This window comes from Corella eumyota, chromosome 6 (assembly GCF_963082875.1).
Source record: "Corella eumyota chromosome 6, kaCorEumy4.1, whole genome shotgun sequence".
NCBI classification, from domain to species: domain Eukaryota; kingdom Metazoa; phylum Chordata; class Ascidiacea; order Phlebobranchia; family Corellidae; genus Corella; species Corella eumyota.
The window spans coordinates 11,614,467-11,630,328 of NC_137495.1; the positions used below are offsets into that span (position 1 = coordinate 11,614,467).

General features: G+C 31.7%; 1 protein-coding gene and 1 non-coding gene across 2 annotated transcripts; both read right to left on the reverse strand.

The window, feature by feature from the left end:
• Positions 1-1,506: 1,506 nt before the first annotated feature.
• Positions 1,507-3,192, reverse strand: LOC145755851 (zinc finger MYM-type protein 1-like). Its single transcript, XM_082572088.1, has one exon. The coding sequence runs from the start codon at positions 3,190-3,192 to the stop codon at positions 1,507-1,509; it is 1,686 nt and encodes a 561-aa protein (XP_082428214.1).
• Positions 3,193-8,683: 5,491 nt separating this feature from the next.
• On the reverse strand, positions 8,684-8,765 carry Trnas-uga (transfer RNA serine (anticodon UGA)). Its single transcript has one exon. It is a non-coding gene; the product is annotated as a tRNA-Ser (tRNA).
• Between the last annotated feature and the right edge of the window lie 7,097 nt (positions 8,766-15,862).

The following is a 15,862-nucleotide window of genomic DNA, read 5'->3' on the forward strand; positions in this document are numbered from 1 at the left end:
TTTCCTTCTAAAAAAAATTTCAAATTCAATAAAAAGCAGTATAGTACATAATACATTTCTTTCATTAATGGTTAGCAAACTAGATTAAAATTTAGTTGACCATTTACTAATAACCATTTTTTAGACATAAAAAGCAGTAAAAATACTTTAAGTTAATTAAAACATAAAATCAGCAACATATTTATTTGAAACATTAATGTAATTAGATAGTTTGTGCGAAAAATAATGATATAATTTAAAAAAATTAAAATTACATATCAACAAAAAATCAATATATATAAAACGAACTAATGAAAAAAATTAAAACTTTGATCACCTTTTTCTTTAACACTTCAGCATTTCTTAAAAGCAACATTACAAATAATAAGTAAACGAAACAAACTATGAAGGGATATTGAACTATTTACTTCTCCTGCTCCCTTCTTTCCTCCCTCTCTACTCTCCTCCTCTTTAACTCTACTTTTCTTTTTTAATAAATATTTTTATCAAATTATTTTTAATAAGCTGGTGAAAAATCTTTTAGCTTCGTTAAAGCTAAACTTCTAGATTTCATAATATAAAACCTAAATTCTCATTTAATGATATAATACTAAACTATAAATTCTAAAAAAATAACGCTAAACTTTCAACCCAATAAAAAAACTAAACTTTCTAATTGTAAACTTGTTAATTTAGGCCTAAGTTACTTCTCCTCCTCACTTTCTTCTTCTTTTTTCCTTTTTATGTTTTCTTGTCTAAAATTTTTTTATTTAATTGTTAAATTAATGAAATATTTAAATATAATATTTGCAGTTACCCTAATTGTTTCATCTTCTCTCCTCTTTCCTTCCACCCACCCGACCTTCTTCCTCTTTCCCCCTCCTCTCCAAACCCATTTTCCTCTTCCTCCACCACCTTGACCACTATAATTTTTGTAATTTGATTTAAAAAAATGTGTAAAGTAAATAAATGGATTAATATTCCTTTTTTTAATAAGGTATTTTAACAAGCTATATAAAATATTAAAATTTGTTTCTTACCTCCATTCCCCTCCCTCATATTGGTTGAAAGTAAAATTCAGTGGAGGGCAGGCATAATCGATTATTTTCCAGGAAAACTCAACACACCAACAGTGGAGGGTCGGCATAATCCTTATCTAAGAAAACATCACCATTACAACACTCATCATCAAAAACACTTTATTTATAATTTAAAAAAGTTCTTCTAATTTTCAACTTGGAAAACAATTCTATGACATTTCTATTAAAATCAGGTGTGGCTGAAATGACATCTTTGTGAATGGATAAGACTGCTAAAGCATTTAACCTATCTTGGCTCATGGTGTTTCTTGAAAATATTTTAATTCGTTTTAAAGTACTAAAACACCTTTCAGATTCTGCAGTTGCAAATGGAGTAGTTAAAATTATTCCTATAACCTTACTTACTTCAGAAAAAGTATTCAAAAGTGAACTTTTTATCAGAAATAAATTTAAACCCACAACTGATTTAATATTTTCAAAGCTGTTGTTAGTGTACAACACTTTTAAGTTCGTTGGCCAGCTTTAAACTATCTATCATAGGGTAACCCAGTACCAACTGTTTAACCAAGTTAACTGGAAATATAATAATTTCAACAATTATTATATCACAGGCTTCTTTTGCATTTGCGCACAGCAATCTTGAAGAAGTAGCAACCCTTTGGCGTTTTGACAACTCTGGACAAAATTCCATACTAGCTTCCACAAGTTTTCCACGAATATCATTAATAGCCTTCTGAAATGAATCAAAGGCAACAGTCACCCCAGTCGATTCTCTTGACTGCAGAATATTATACAATATATCTGTATGGTGAAAGACATCATTGAAAAACTTCAAAAAGTAAAGAAATGTGGGATCTTTTAAAAGTTGTGTCAATCCAATACACCCTTGTGTTGAAGTTATGTCCCAGTGTGTTTCATTAAGAATCTTTTCAAAAGTTGCTAAAAGATTCTCCTTATTATTTAAAACACTTTGGACAGCTCGAGATTGAAAATTCCATCTTGTTTCACATGGTCTTGGAAGTCGTTTTTCACAAACTGATCGTAACACATCTGAACGTTTCTGAGACATAGAAAAAAAGGTAGAGAATCCAGACAAGTTGGCAAAAAACAACTTAATGCTTTTAATACTTTGACATGCATGATTTAGTATCAGGTTTAGTTGTTGAGCATAACAGTGCACAAATTTGGCATGGGGAAAACATTCCTGCATTTTTTTTTGAACGCCATTTTTTTTCCCACTCATAACAGATGCACGATCATATGTCTGGGCAATAAGCTTTTCTTTTAGATGAAAAGGTTGAAGTGCATGTTTTATAAGGGAGGTCATACCATCAGCAGTACGATCATTAGCTTCATAATATGACAGAAACCGTTCAACGGGATAGCCATCCACTACAAATCTGAGAAGTACTGCAAATTGTGATTGATTGGCAATATCAGTTGTCTCATCTGCTTGAACAGCAACAAAATCAGCATTACCTATGTCATTCTCTAATGTATTTCTATATACAGTAAACATGCAATCTAAAAGTTCATTTTGGATTGTCTTGGATGTGTATTTATTTACTGTGGCACTTTCCAAATGCTCTTTTAAAACGTTATCCGATTTTGCTATTTGCTGCAATAAATCCAAAAATATGCCTCGGTTAAAGGAACTTTCTGATTCATCATGTCCTCGCATACCTATTTCATGTACTCCACAAAATTTTAAACAGTCAACAATGAGGTCGAGAATGTGTCTATTCTTTTTAACAATTTCATTGTGCCTCCCAACAGATAAGCTGTGTCCTACACTGATCTGTGACTGAATATCTACGGTTCCTAGTAGGCTATATGAAAGTGCATTGGTAATGTGCATTTTTGATCTCTCATATCGCTTTATTCTTTCTGAAATATGTTTTATATCTTTAAAACCTTCCTTTGACCAAGTAACTTCCGTTTCTTCACCTTTTCGAAACAAAAGGCAGTAAAAGCAAAATAAACTTTTTTTTTCCTCGCTTACAGTAAGCCATTCCTTTCTCGAAAACCACTGAACATTAAACTTTCGGTTTTGCTTAGGGCCTGTACTTTTTATTTCAATAGATCTTGGCTGATGAGGTCCAAGGCGCTTTAAGTCTAACTTTGCCTCAAAACTCAAAGGAAAACTTTTCAGAATACAATCAACCTGGTTCATGGTTTATGGTATCCACAAAAATAGTCGAAATATTACTAAGAAATCACAAACTTGTTCTTATCAGTCTTATACCAAATTACAACTAAGCAAAATACTTGCTATTTTCTGTTTAAATAATGCTTGCTAAAATGATAAAAAAATAAATAGCCAACAAACTATTTTAGTACACAGTTTGGTTTTTTCAAGTTTTCCACAATTAGATATTTTTTTATATATGGCAAAACTCTAATCTGCTAATCATGGCGTTCGCCGTTTGGGCTGACTGGATATGGCGTGGGCAGGCAGAATAAACTCTGCACTTTACTTCGACTGCCAATCAATAAATAAATAACATTTGGCTAAAAACACTACCAAAATTCAATTAAAATTAACAAATTTATACATTTTTTTACTAAAAAAACGTATGCGGAATTAGCCTAAAATGACTGTTTCCGCAAGACATGTGCACACCCTTTCTAAAACTTGTGCGACGACCTTTCTTACAAAAATCCAATTGATTATTTTTATTTGTTAACTTAAAAATATTATTTAGGGACTTATTACCTCCAGAGAAAATCATAAAATACCCAAATTATGTTTTATTATTTTATATTTTAATTACTAAGTAAATTAAACGTCAAATTTAAAAAAATCACAAAGCTAAAATTGTCAAATTATTTGGCAACTTTATGGTTGGCTTAGCCCACGTTTTGATTCAAGTTCTCAACTTTTTTTTAAAATTTCGGAATCCTGAAGGCGAAAACAGCGTTAAAATATTTTTTATTTGACAGCCCGTGGGGCTAATTTTGGTTTAGTCCTCACATGTTTACGCTACGTTTTTCGAAAATTTTGGCGTATTTCGTGGCCAAAATAGGCGCTAATTTTTAATAATTTTAGCAAAAAACATTGCCGAAAAAACAAATATTATTCAAAATAAAATAAATTATAATTAAAAAAAAAACATGTTAAAAAGTGGGGGTTTTAGCCCCATTAGCTCCATAGACGAGCCGCCACTGATTATAAGACGTCTTATATTCCTAGTTGTTGTTTAATTGTAAAAAACTTAAAATTTGAGAAGCTGAATAAGTCAAGGTGCAGTTTTTAAACAACAAATTTTATTTTCAATACAAAAGGTAAATATTATATTTCTGAAAATAATTTTTAAGTAGGGATATTCTTGGATAGACCATAAAACCATAAACCAATTTTCCAATTCGGTAAGTGATTGGTTTTGCGATAACAAACAAGGAGGTGCCTAGAATAAACATCCTTATATTGCATTGTCTGAATAGGGGTTGCGTTGATCGGTTTTGCTACGCCTTGCAATAAAACTTGCTAATGCTTACTAGCAAGATTTATTAATAATTCTAGTCTTATACTGAATCAAACTAACTGAATAGCCTTATAAAATTACAGTTTATAATCAACAAATCACTGATATAATCTGGCCATTATAAAAAAGACTCGATTTTAAATGCGTTTAAAAATAAAACAAAACTGTCACACGAAGACGTTCAAAAAATCACTAAACCATATTGGTAACGGTTGAATATTCTACTAGGATGTAAAATCCTAACTTTTGAAATTTAATTAAAAATGGAACTGATCCTTTTTTTGGTCAAGAAAATTTCCTTGAATGTGGAAACACTGGTTATCGCTATTAATTTATTTCTATTAATAAGCTTATTAAAACCACTATCGTGAAGTCGCCAACCAAATAATGCATTTAACAAAGCCGAAAACATTTTATATAATGCCACTATGCTCCGCCATCTACTGGTAGAGGCGCCACCTGCATTATAGGGGAACTCAACAGAAAAATAAGGCCGGCTAATATGTTTTTTTTTTGAACTGTACTGAGTTTAAAACTGTAATTAAAAATATTTTTGTGCCTGTAATAAGCCTGATTCGGTGTTTTTGAATTTTGACGGCAAACCCTTTTTGACGTCACCAGGTTGTACGCGAATTTGTTAGCTATACGTTATGATGCGGTCATAAGCTGTTTTATAGTCGTACGGATTTTCTAGAAAAGTTAAACTATTATAAAAACGTTTATAAGATTCCTAAAGGATATTTCTACCTTGCACTAGTGTTTTTATTCGTTTAGATGCAGCAAAAAAGTTGCCAATTACAAACTTGTTTTATTGCCAGACTGCTGAACGCAAACTGTGTGATATTTGCGTTTAGCTGTTAAAAGAAATTAGTATATGCCACTGTGTGTTTGTATGTATGAACTATGATGAAACAGGCCAAATTATTTGTTGATTTTCACAATATTCGCTTATCATAAGTAATGCAATATTTTGTATATTTCTATTGAAACAAACCACATTGAATAAAGGGTTTTCAAAAAAAAAACAATGTCCTTGTATAAAAGCATGTTTAAAATTTAAAATTTCGTTGCAACTTAGACTCTCTTTTTCAGTTGTCAGAGTGTTTTTAAATTTTACACGAACAAATGCTCAGTTTCTTGTAAAACAACACTACTCCCAGCACTGTTATTAGTAATTTCAGCCTCCCAAACCGGTTTAAATGCAAAGGATTGTAATTGTGCACCAGGAACAATTTAAGTCTTTAACATCATTTTGGTTTTCAGCAATAGACATAACTATGGTTTAACAGAAACACATTTCATAGCCTTAGTGCTGAATTACAGTTTGTTAAGCTGCCTTTAAAACTTTATATGTACTTTATAAACAATAAGCCTGTTATGTAAAGCGTGTTTGAAATAATTTCAAGATCGGTTCCAAATCGCAAAAGAGCTGTAATTTCAAATCCTAATATGCGCTGAGTTTACATGCGCTTTTTGAACCGTGTTTAAGCTCGGTTTCTTGTCAGCTTAAATGTTATTAGGTATATCAGTTAACAGTTTGTGTACACTAATTCCAATAGTACTTTTAACAATTTAATGAAGTGTAAAAATTGTAACAAAAGCTTGTAATCTACATTTGCCGATTGTCAGGTAAAACAAAATAAATTGATGTTTTATGAACATTTTTGCAAATTAAAAGTCCATGATTTAAACTTGTAAGCTTTAATATATAAAAAATAATAAATCGCTGGCCAAAAAAAACAAATTTTTGTTTTAGAACCGTGTTTGAGTTTCAAAACCACCTTTCCCAAGCGAAATTGCGATTTCAAACACGGTTCGCTTTTCTCACGTAGCGAAAACGAGAGAACCGGACTCCAACACGGTTTAAGCGCCCATGTAAACAGGCTTAATGTTGAATGCATGTGCATATTGGTTATTACTGTAAACTGTACTTTTGACATCCCTTTATAAATTAACTTCCTACCCTACTCAGCTACTTGCTATTTTTTTCTGGATAGGTGATAATAGTAAGAAAAGAGGCGAAAGCAATGATAGTAGATATCAATGTAGTATAAATATATAATTGCAGCTTGGTGGATAGTGAGTTTGATACTCTGTAGTCTAAATAAGATGTATAAGAGATCAACTTATAAAAAATACAAGGATTTAACAAGACAACAAAAATGGAGAAGAAAGAAAAAAGCCACTTTAAGATTCTTTAATTCAAATTTATGTGCCACTTCTTCTACAAGCACAACTGAACATAATTCAGGCTCTAAAGTGAGTAGTGACGTTACGGAGTCTGCCTATATATCTTCAGCGGATGATACAACAATCCGTTATCAAAATGTTTCAATAAATTTTGATCAAATTAATTTAACCGCACCATTGTCTATTACTAAAAATATTGAAAAACCAAAAGAAAATACCACTTTTAAACAGGCGATAATTTCCTGGGTTGGAAGTGAAAAAAGTGTTCCGAAATCAGCAGTTTCCAATCTTTTGACAACAATACATGATTTTCATTCAGAACTTCCTTTTTTCGTTTCTGTGTCGCAATCATTGGCGCGTTTAGCTCTTTAACCGAAAAGTTGGAGGTTCGAGCCCGCCCAAGGACGAAACTAGTTTTTCTCATTTTTATTATTATTATAATTTTGCTTTGCAAATTTAATAGAAGTGTCGCGAATTAGTCGTATTTGTGTCGCAATAGATTGGCGCGTTTTGCTCTTAACCGAAAGGTTGAAGGTTCGGGCCCATTCATGAACGAAATATATTATTACATTTTTATTATATTAATTTTGCTTTGCAAATTTAAACAAAGTGGGCGAAATAATCGTCTCTGTCGCGCAATCGTTTAGGGCGTTCAGCTGTTAGGAGAAAGTTTGAAGGTTTAAGTTCACCAAGGGTCAAATTTATTTTGTTAAACATTTCTATTATTATAATTTTGATCTTGCTTCATTTTTATTACCATAATAATGTTTTCCAAATTTAATAAAAATGTCGCGAATCAGTTGTTGTTGTGTTGCAATGGTTGGCGCATTTGGCTATTAACCAAAAGGCCAACCCAGAGATAAAAAATAGTTTTCTTTATATTTAAAATTTTTCCTTTGCAAATTTGTTAGAAACTCTTTTCACATGGAACCTCCAACTTTGTTTTCCTTGAATTAAACCATTATTTTAACGATTTATTTTAGCTTTTTAATAAAGGCAAATGTTTGTTTTAAAGACGAAGGGCAATTTCGTTCTACTGAACAGAAGCCACTCAATAAACATGGATTTAGACATTAATTAATTTAGCGTTTAATTTTGAAAGAAATTAGACAGAATTTTATATTCTTGTTAACAACCGATAACTAGAGGCAGTTATTAATTAATAAATTTACTACACTCCATTTTTAACAAAACTTATCTTGGAGGCAATATTAAACATCGGTGGTAAAGTTTATGCTTGTCAAGCTTGGGATTTCTGGTTTTCACCCAGACGGTCCGGCGATTTCCGGTGTAGAAATAGTTTTTTTATTTTCGACGTGCGTTTTAACGTTATGATGCATAGATCGTTCAATTTGGGAGTTTTCAACAAGAATTTAAATATTAAAATACTTTATTTTATTTTAAATACATTTGTTTGTAACGACATAACTGATACATTGACTATCTTTAAAGGCATTATAACATAGTGTTAAAACGCCTGTCCAGTAAAAAGGAGGTCCTGGGATCGATCCCCATTTGCGCCTAATCATTTACCGCACGACCAGTAAAAGTTTTTTTATGAAGGTACTGTCCAACGATATCCACCGAACAACATTACTTATTTTTATGTGGAAAAACTCTTTGTTCCCTTTAAGACAGCTAGCGTGATTTTAGTTAAAAAATTAGTAAAAAAAATTAAAAAAATCCGTTGTCGACAGGATTCGAACCTTCGCGGGTAAAGCGCAAAAGATATCAAGTCGATTGCCTTAACGACTCGGCCACGCCAACTCGTATGTTGGATTCTCGGAGCAGCCAGCGTGATTTAATCAAATTATTTAAAGTTGTATTAAAACATAAAATAAAGCGTTGGCATGAGTCGAACCTGCGCGGGCAGAGCCTCAAAGAACTCAAACCTATAGCCTCGGCCACGACAACTCTAATGTTCCATTCTCGGAGCACCTCGCGTGATTTTAATTAGTTAATTAAATTTGTATTTAAAATGAAATAATGCGTTGTCGGCAGGATTCGAACCTGCGCGGGCAGATCCCAATAGATTTCAAGTCTATCGCCTTAAACACTCGGCCACGACAACTCTTGCTTTTCCTTCTTGGATTTTCGGAGAAGCTAGCGTGATTTAAATTAATTTTGTAATAAAACTAAAATAAAAATGCGTTATCGGCGGGACTCGAACCTTCGCGGGCAGAGCCTAAAAGAAATTAAGTCTATACTAAGTTTTTTTCTTCGAGCAGCTAGCGCGATTTTAATTAATTAATTAAATTTGAATTAAAACTAAATAAAAAAATTCGTTGTCGGCAGGATTCGAATATGTGCGGACAGCGCCTAAAAGATTGTAAGTCTATTGCCTTAACCACTCGGCCACGACAACTGTTTTGTTTACTTTTCAAGGCAACTTTAATTAATAAAATTGTATTTATTTAATTAAATTTGTAATTAAAAAAATGCGTTTTTGGCAGGATTCGAACTTGTGCCTGCAGAGAATTTTGCTGAACAAATTGTCAAATTTTAATCAAACGAATGTTAAAATTTAAAAAAGGAATATTGTTCGTAAGCCGATATATATTCTTTATTACAACTCATGTTGTAGGATCACATCTGTAAAACTACATATATGTTTAATAAATACGCAAAAGTGATAAAAATTCGAATTGCTGGTTGTGGGTAAATGGCCAGCTGCAAATATTTGTTGCAACTTTTACGTTAATTTACTTTTGTTAATAAAGTGATTTAAAATAATTTTTGTCGCAATTACAAAAATAATTATGGTTACTAAATTAAAGACTGTTATTGCATTTCATTGAAGAAAAGAATTACTTGTCCATTTAAAATTTATTTTATTGCTGTAACAGGTTTTGCAATATAATAACAGTTTTATATATGTAATCGTGTTATTTAAATAAAATGCATGTTAAAAGCAATACAAAATGACATTTCCTACTTTAAAATGAACCCCCACCAAAAAGTTTAGAATCCCCGAGGAAATAGTAGGACGCAAAGTTCGCTACGCAAACACCTTGTTTAAACCAACCAAAAAAATTGACTTAAAATCAAAGTTTTCGAAAGATAATAAGTTTTCGAAAGATAATTATAAAATTAAAAATTACGTGAAATTTTACATGGTACACGTAAAAGTAAACTGTTCCAAACTAAAGTTTACCACCACGTAGGTAAAACATTTTACATGTCTTTTGCGTGTAATATATTTGTACGTACTCTAGACTCCAGTCATTTTGTATGTACTTTTTCTAACAGTGTTGGCATAACGTCAGGTTAAAAAATAAAGTTAGGTTTATTTAGAAGTGAACCGATATAACACATAACTAAATTTATTTGGTAAAAAAAATTTAACTTTTAATCTTAAAACTTATTCATTGTAAAGAAATAAATATCCAATTATAAGTGGACTACCAGCGTTACGATTTGCAAATTTGACTGTAACTTACCTTTGCACAACAAGCAGCAAGCATTAAAATTAAGCATACACTCACTTAATAAGATAATTGTGTTTGGCTTAAATGTAACCAAGTTAAAAGGTAAATTTAAGTTCTTGAAGGTCAATCAATAAACCAAGAACAAAAAAATAAGTGCCATTCTTCCAATAGCACATATTTTGAATGGAAGTGACGACACACCAAACCAAACGAGCGAATCATCTTTAACAGATCTCTATCCAGAAAAAGTATCTTCTGACTTAGAGGCAACATACCAGGTTATTGAAGGCGTTTCATTGCAAAGAAAGCCTATGGTTTCTGACAAAATAGGTAAGACCTTTTATTATTTTTTGCTCGTATTTAAAAATAGTTTTTGGATCATAGTGGAGAATAACTTGAGCTTAATCTTTTTTATCTGCTTTAGTAAGTCAACATATCTATTTTATATCTTTTTTTTTGTATATATCTTTATCCTCGATGTGGGAAAGTCGAATGCGCGACTTAAACATAGAGTACCATCAGTCTCGAGTTGCCTGTGGCAGTTTGGGATATTATAGAGACTATAATTGCCCGGTATTTATGCTGCTGATTAAGTGCTGGCTCAGCAGGAGTTTATACCGTTTACAGCGGCTTACTCAAGGGCGCTACAGCATGAGATCAGTGGGGATTGAACCCACGACCTCATGTGTGGTGTAGCAAGTGTTCTTACCACTACACCACGCTGCCGGTTGATCTTACTAATAAATAAATAACTATTAAACTTTTAGGTACTCTTTCACGATAAAGAGCCAATCTAATACGTCGACATTATGGCGTTGTTCTGTTCAGAATGAAAAGATACTGTGCAACTGTTTTGCAAAAAAATCACGATTTGCTGCCTCGACCCGTGAGCATAATTACCCTTTTTCACCAGGTAAGAACCGTAACTGACTCATTTAAATTAAAATATTTGTAAATCTAATGGATTAGTCGTCAAAAAATGTAGTTATTAAGTAAACCCATATAACACTTGCTAATTTTAGGATCAAACGTAGCCAGTGTTGTACAAGCTACGGCTAAGCGCCGAGGGCACGAGGACCCTTACGCCTTAGCTGGGGCCATTGTCCAGGCTACAATGCAGGAACTTGTTGTCCCTGGAAGACTTTGTCCGGCACTTCCAGCCTTAAGTTCATTGTCAAGGACAACCAATTCGTACAGGGGTGACCGACGACCTAAAGACCCAAGTTCCATTGATTCGCCGCTACTGGACGATCAGATTCCGGAGGACTTTTTTGTGCACGACATAAACGAAGGCGGGTATAGGCACATCATTTTTGCCACGGAGGTGCAGCTAAATTTTTTACAAAAGGCAAAACATTGGTATTTGGATTCGACTTTTAAAGTCGTAAGAAAGTCATTTGTCCAACTTTTTTCAATCCATGCCTTGTGCGGAAAGAGGGTAACATGAAACAGGTAACATATATTATTTTAATTTTATATTAATGTAATAAAACATGTAAAAAAAGTTATTTCATATATACTTACTTCAGATACTATTTAACTTATATTAAGCAATATACTATTAAGACATTATTATCATCTCACTGTCAGTAATATAATCTTTAGTAATTATTATGTTTCTCAAAAGACAACGTAGCGTTATAAACTAGCGTTCGTTTTGATGTCAAGGCGACAAATGTCTGATCACGTAAAAGTACTTGGTGCTCTCATCGATAAGTTGCAATTCCCTCCGTTGTGTAAGTCTGCAACTATGGATTTTGAGCTGGCACAATGGAAGGCCTTCGCTGAAATTATGCCAACAGTTTAACGCCGTGGATGTTCTTTCAATTTCTGCCAAGGTGTTTATAGAAATATATCAGATAGTAAGTTTTACAAATATTTTAGATTTAAAATACGTTAATATTGTTTATTTTTAATTATTTTTTTATAGTTTAAATTTGTAAATAAGTTTGACGTTAGTTTAATAACTTATTCTATTACCATTACATTTTTTATAACGTTTGAAAAACTTACATTTTAGGCGGGTTCACGTCCATTTATAAAAAAGACAACGGAAGTCATAAAATTTTTAAAAGGGCAATGGCTCTTTGCTACATGCCAAAAAGCCACATTCCCGGTTTTTTTAAAAATCTGGAAAAAAAGGCGGTACAGGAGCAACAAAAAAATTCCTTAGATACTTCCGGACACAGTGGATCGATAACCGAGTGTGGACCCCTTTATCGTGGAGCGTATACAAAGTATATGTGCGAGGTGGACTTTGTAACACAACAGGTAAATAGTCATATCAGTAATAAATGAATTATGTTAGTTATAATTAAAGATAATTTTATGTTACTACCCTGAGAATTTTGTTACCGACTTTTCTAACATTTTTTGCTTTTTGTTTTTCAGGTGCACTTAGTTTTTGAGAAAAAACTAAAAAGACGTCGGCGAAAAAAATATAAAAAACAGAATGACAACATATTTAAATATACAAAAAAGATCTGCGAGCCAACTTTTAGATATTTGCTCGAATTTAAATTCTTTTTTTCCGTATTTGTTATGTTTACGTGTGCCTTTTTTATTTTAAAAATAAAGTTTTTCTTTACAAAATGCATATGTTTTGTTCGTAGAATTGCTCGCCATTAACATCATTTTTTAACTTTTAAATGTCGGTTAAATAAGTTCCGAGCTAAAAACCTAACGCAAACTTTAACCCATAAGCGCCCGTCTTTAATCCGTTTTAAAAATACATTTTTGAGACAAAAATTAAAAAAAAAAAAAATATTCTAAAAACTGACACATATATTTATCGTAACAACCAATTAAATTTTTTTATATATTATACTTTTCATGAAACTTATTTTAAATTTCGATAAAATACGGTGTTACGTTGACATCAAATGCGGCTTTACGTCGTTTTTTGCAGGTCGAACCTTCTGGCCGAAGCTTCTAGCAACCCTTTGTATTAATGAAAAAATTTCAAATATAAAAACGTAAAAAGTAAATCCAAAAAATGAAAGCTTATAATACATTCTTGATTTTACTTAGTATCTTACGATAAACGATTTGGTAGTGGTAATAATTAAGTAAATTTGAACACACTCAAGGCTAGGTCGAACAGTTTTACAATTATGATCTCTTATATATCAGGTAGGTAATGCGTTAACTAAACATTATTTAATTTAGTATAATTACTTCTTAGGTCATGGATGCATTTGTGGCAAGTGTGGTACAGCAGGTATAGCCTAGGGCAAAGTTTTGTATTAACGTGGTTGGGTTGTTCACTTTTTTAAAGCAAGTATTATTAAACCGATTTTCAGATGAACAACATTTTTATGGAAATTTCCATGCTGTATGGTTTCGAGCGGTTTATAAAAGGTCGATTCCGAACAGCAGAAAGAAACCCCATTTTGAGTTCTATTTTAAATTTTTTCTTAATATTGGCTTATTAGTAAATAGTTTTGTTACAGGTCATGCAAATGTTTGTACTGTTTTGTGTATTGGATCAATGGTTAAAAGAATACGCTGCAGAAGACAAATATAAAAAAGATATGGGGAGGAAGTATATAGTTGATCGATTTTACTTAATTGAGTATTGTCTTTGTAAATTTGGTCAAAAAAATCTTTCATAATTTTTCAGGCCAATGTAAATGAATTGCAGTCGCAATAGCGAGCGAGTTGGGCAGAAGGGACGGAGCAAACTCCCAAAACCGTTGTCGTTTTTGGCAACAATCGCCTCAAAAAAATAGACGTTTCGGTGTACAGAGTCCTGATGAACTTCATCGTTTTTACGTATCCGCTTTGGTGGGGACGGCAGCATGAACCCAGTTTATATTAACAAATATAATTTTTTGCCTATTGCACCATTAACAAAAAGCTTTGTGACCTTTAAACTACCTCTTGTCATAAAATACGTCATCTAGTAAAAGGATATGTGATTAGTGAGTTTACTAAAAAATTTAAAGCAGAAAGTTGTAGTAATACAGAAAAGATAAACCAATTATTTATTGATATACGGTACATAAAAAAATAATATACATGCACATTTCACTTCAAAATTATTAACAGAACTAACAAATTTATAGAAACACCTCTTTAACGTTATTTTTTACACTTAAATGATTTAATCAGCTGTAACGCATTACAGGCGTTGCAAAAAAACAAGTATTTATTATCGTGAAATTTTTTAGATCGCGTATATACATATAAATTTTTACGCCAAAAATGCAAAATTTTGCAAATATTCTAAGAGTGCCACATATATTCAGCACTTAATAAAATTAAAAATTGAGGTATCTCTACCCCCAGGATCGACGCCAGTGTATATATGTTTTAGTTTAGTTAATACATTATACATTCATAGTTACGTAAATAAGATTACAGTTTCAAAGAAAAAGTTAACATTGTATAAAGCGAACTGTAGCAAATTTATTAAATAAAGGACTGTTAGTTGTTGGTTTTTACAAGAATAAAAAGTTGTTTAACATGGACGCTTCGTCTTTGAATTCTTATCGTTATATCTTAAACTTGTAGGACAGAGGCTGTTTTTTTCGGTCATTGCATATATATATATATATATATTTGCTTAGCCCATTTTAATTAAATCTTGTGGAATCAGTTTATATTCTCTTAAACAATTATCGTTAATGCCACACATTATTCTTATACAAAGACGCCTGTCTTCCTAAGCTTGATCTCCAAACTCACAACCATTCATAAGCCCTTTTATGTCACTCACTTATCTGTCAAAAGGTTTACCACCTTTGGTATCTCTTTTAGAAAACTTGAATGTTTCAAAAAGAACATTTTCACAAAAATTTAAACTTCGTTAACACATGCCTATAGTTGTCAGACACCTTCTTCATTAGTAAATTTAAATTAATCATATATTTCTTGCAAAAGATGTCGGCTGTATTAACTGTAAAGCCATATCATGCATGGTAACGCAACTTGTTTTTTAGCTTAGTCTTGTTTTCTTATCTTGTAATGTTTTGACTCTTGTCTATCAATGACTTCGATACACACAGACATAACAATATGTTTTTAATTTTGTTCGTCGCCCATCATTTATCATATGGGTAGGTAGTTTCACCAAAACTGGACAAATAATATAAAAATTCCACAAATGAGTTTTTATTATAATTTTATGGCGGCTTATAGGCTTAAGTTTAATTAAAAACCTTATTTTACTTTTTATACTACCTAAAAAGTACAAAAAATACGTTTTTAGGTAGAGCGAAAAAATTACACAAAAAACAGCATTAATTTTACTCTTACACTTTTACTCGTTTTTTTAGACTAACCTTTAAAATGGTTATAAATATTATATTCTACGTTACTTTCTAAAAAACGTTTTTAATCCATTACAATGTATCACAGTTAGAGCGTCGGTCACAAAAAGTAGTAGTTTTAAATGAGCGCAAGTAAGTGCGTTATGACGTTACAAACATTGGCTGTAAAATTCTAATTTGACTAAAAAAGTTACAAAATAAGTTGTTAACACCAAATTATTAACCATTTCCAGTTTAAACAAACTGCATAAAGTATATAGTTAATACAAGTATTGTGTCGAAAAAGAGTTACGTAAGTATTTAAAGCGTGAAATAATTTAGATATTTAAATCTTTCTATTTTAAAAATGTCAATTTTTTAAATTATTTTAGCCGGAAGGCTGCGGTAGATCAAAAGCGCGCGAAATTAAATTATCTCATTCGTTTCTATTTTAATTACAATTTTTGGTTCGTTTTTTAAACTTTAAA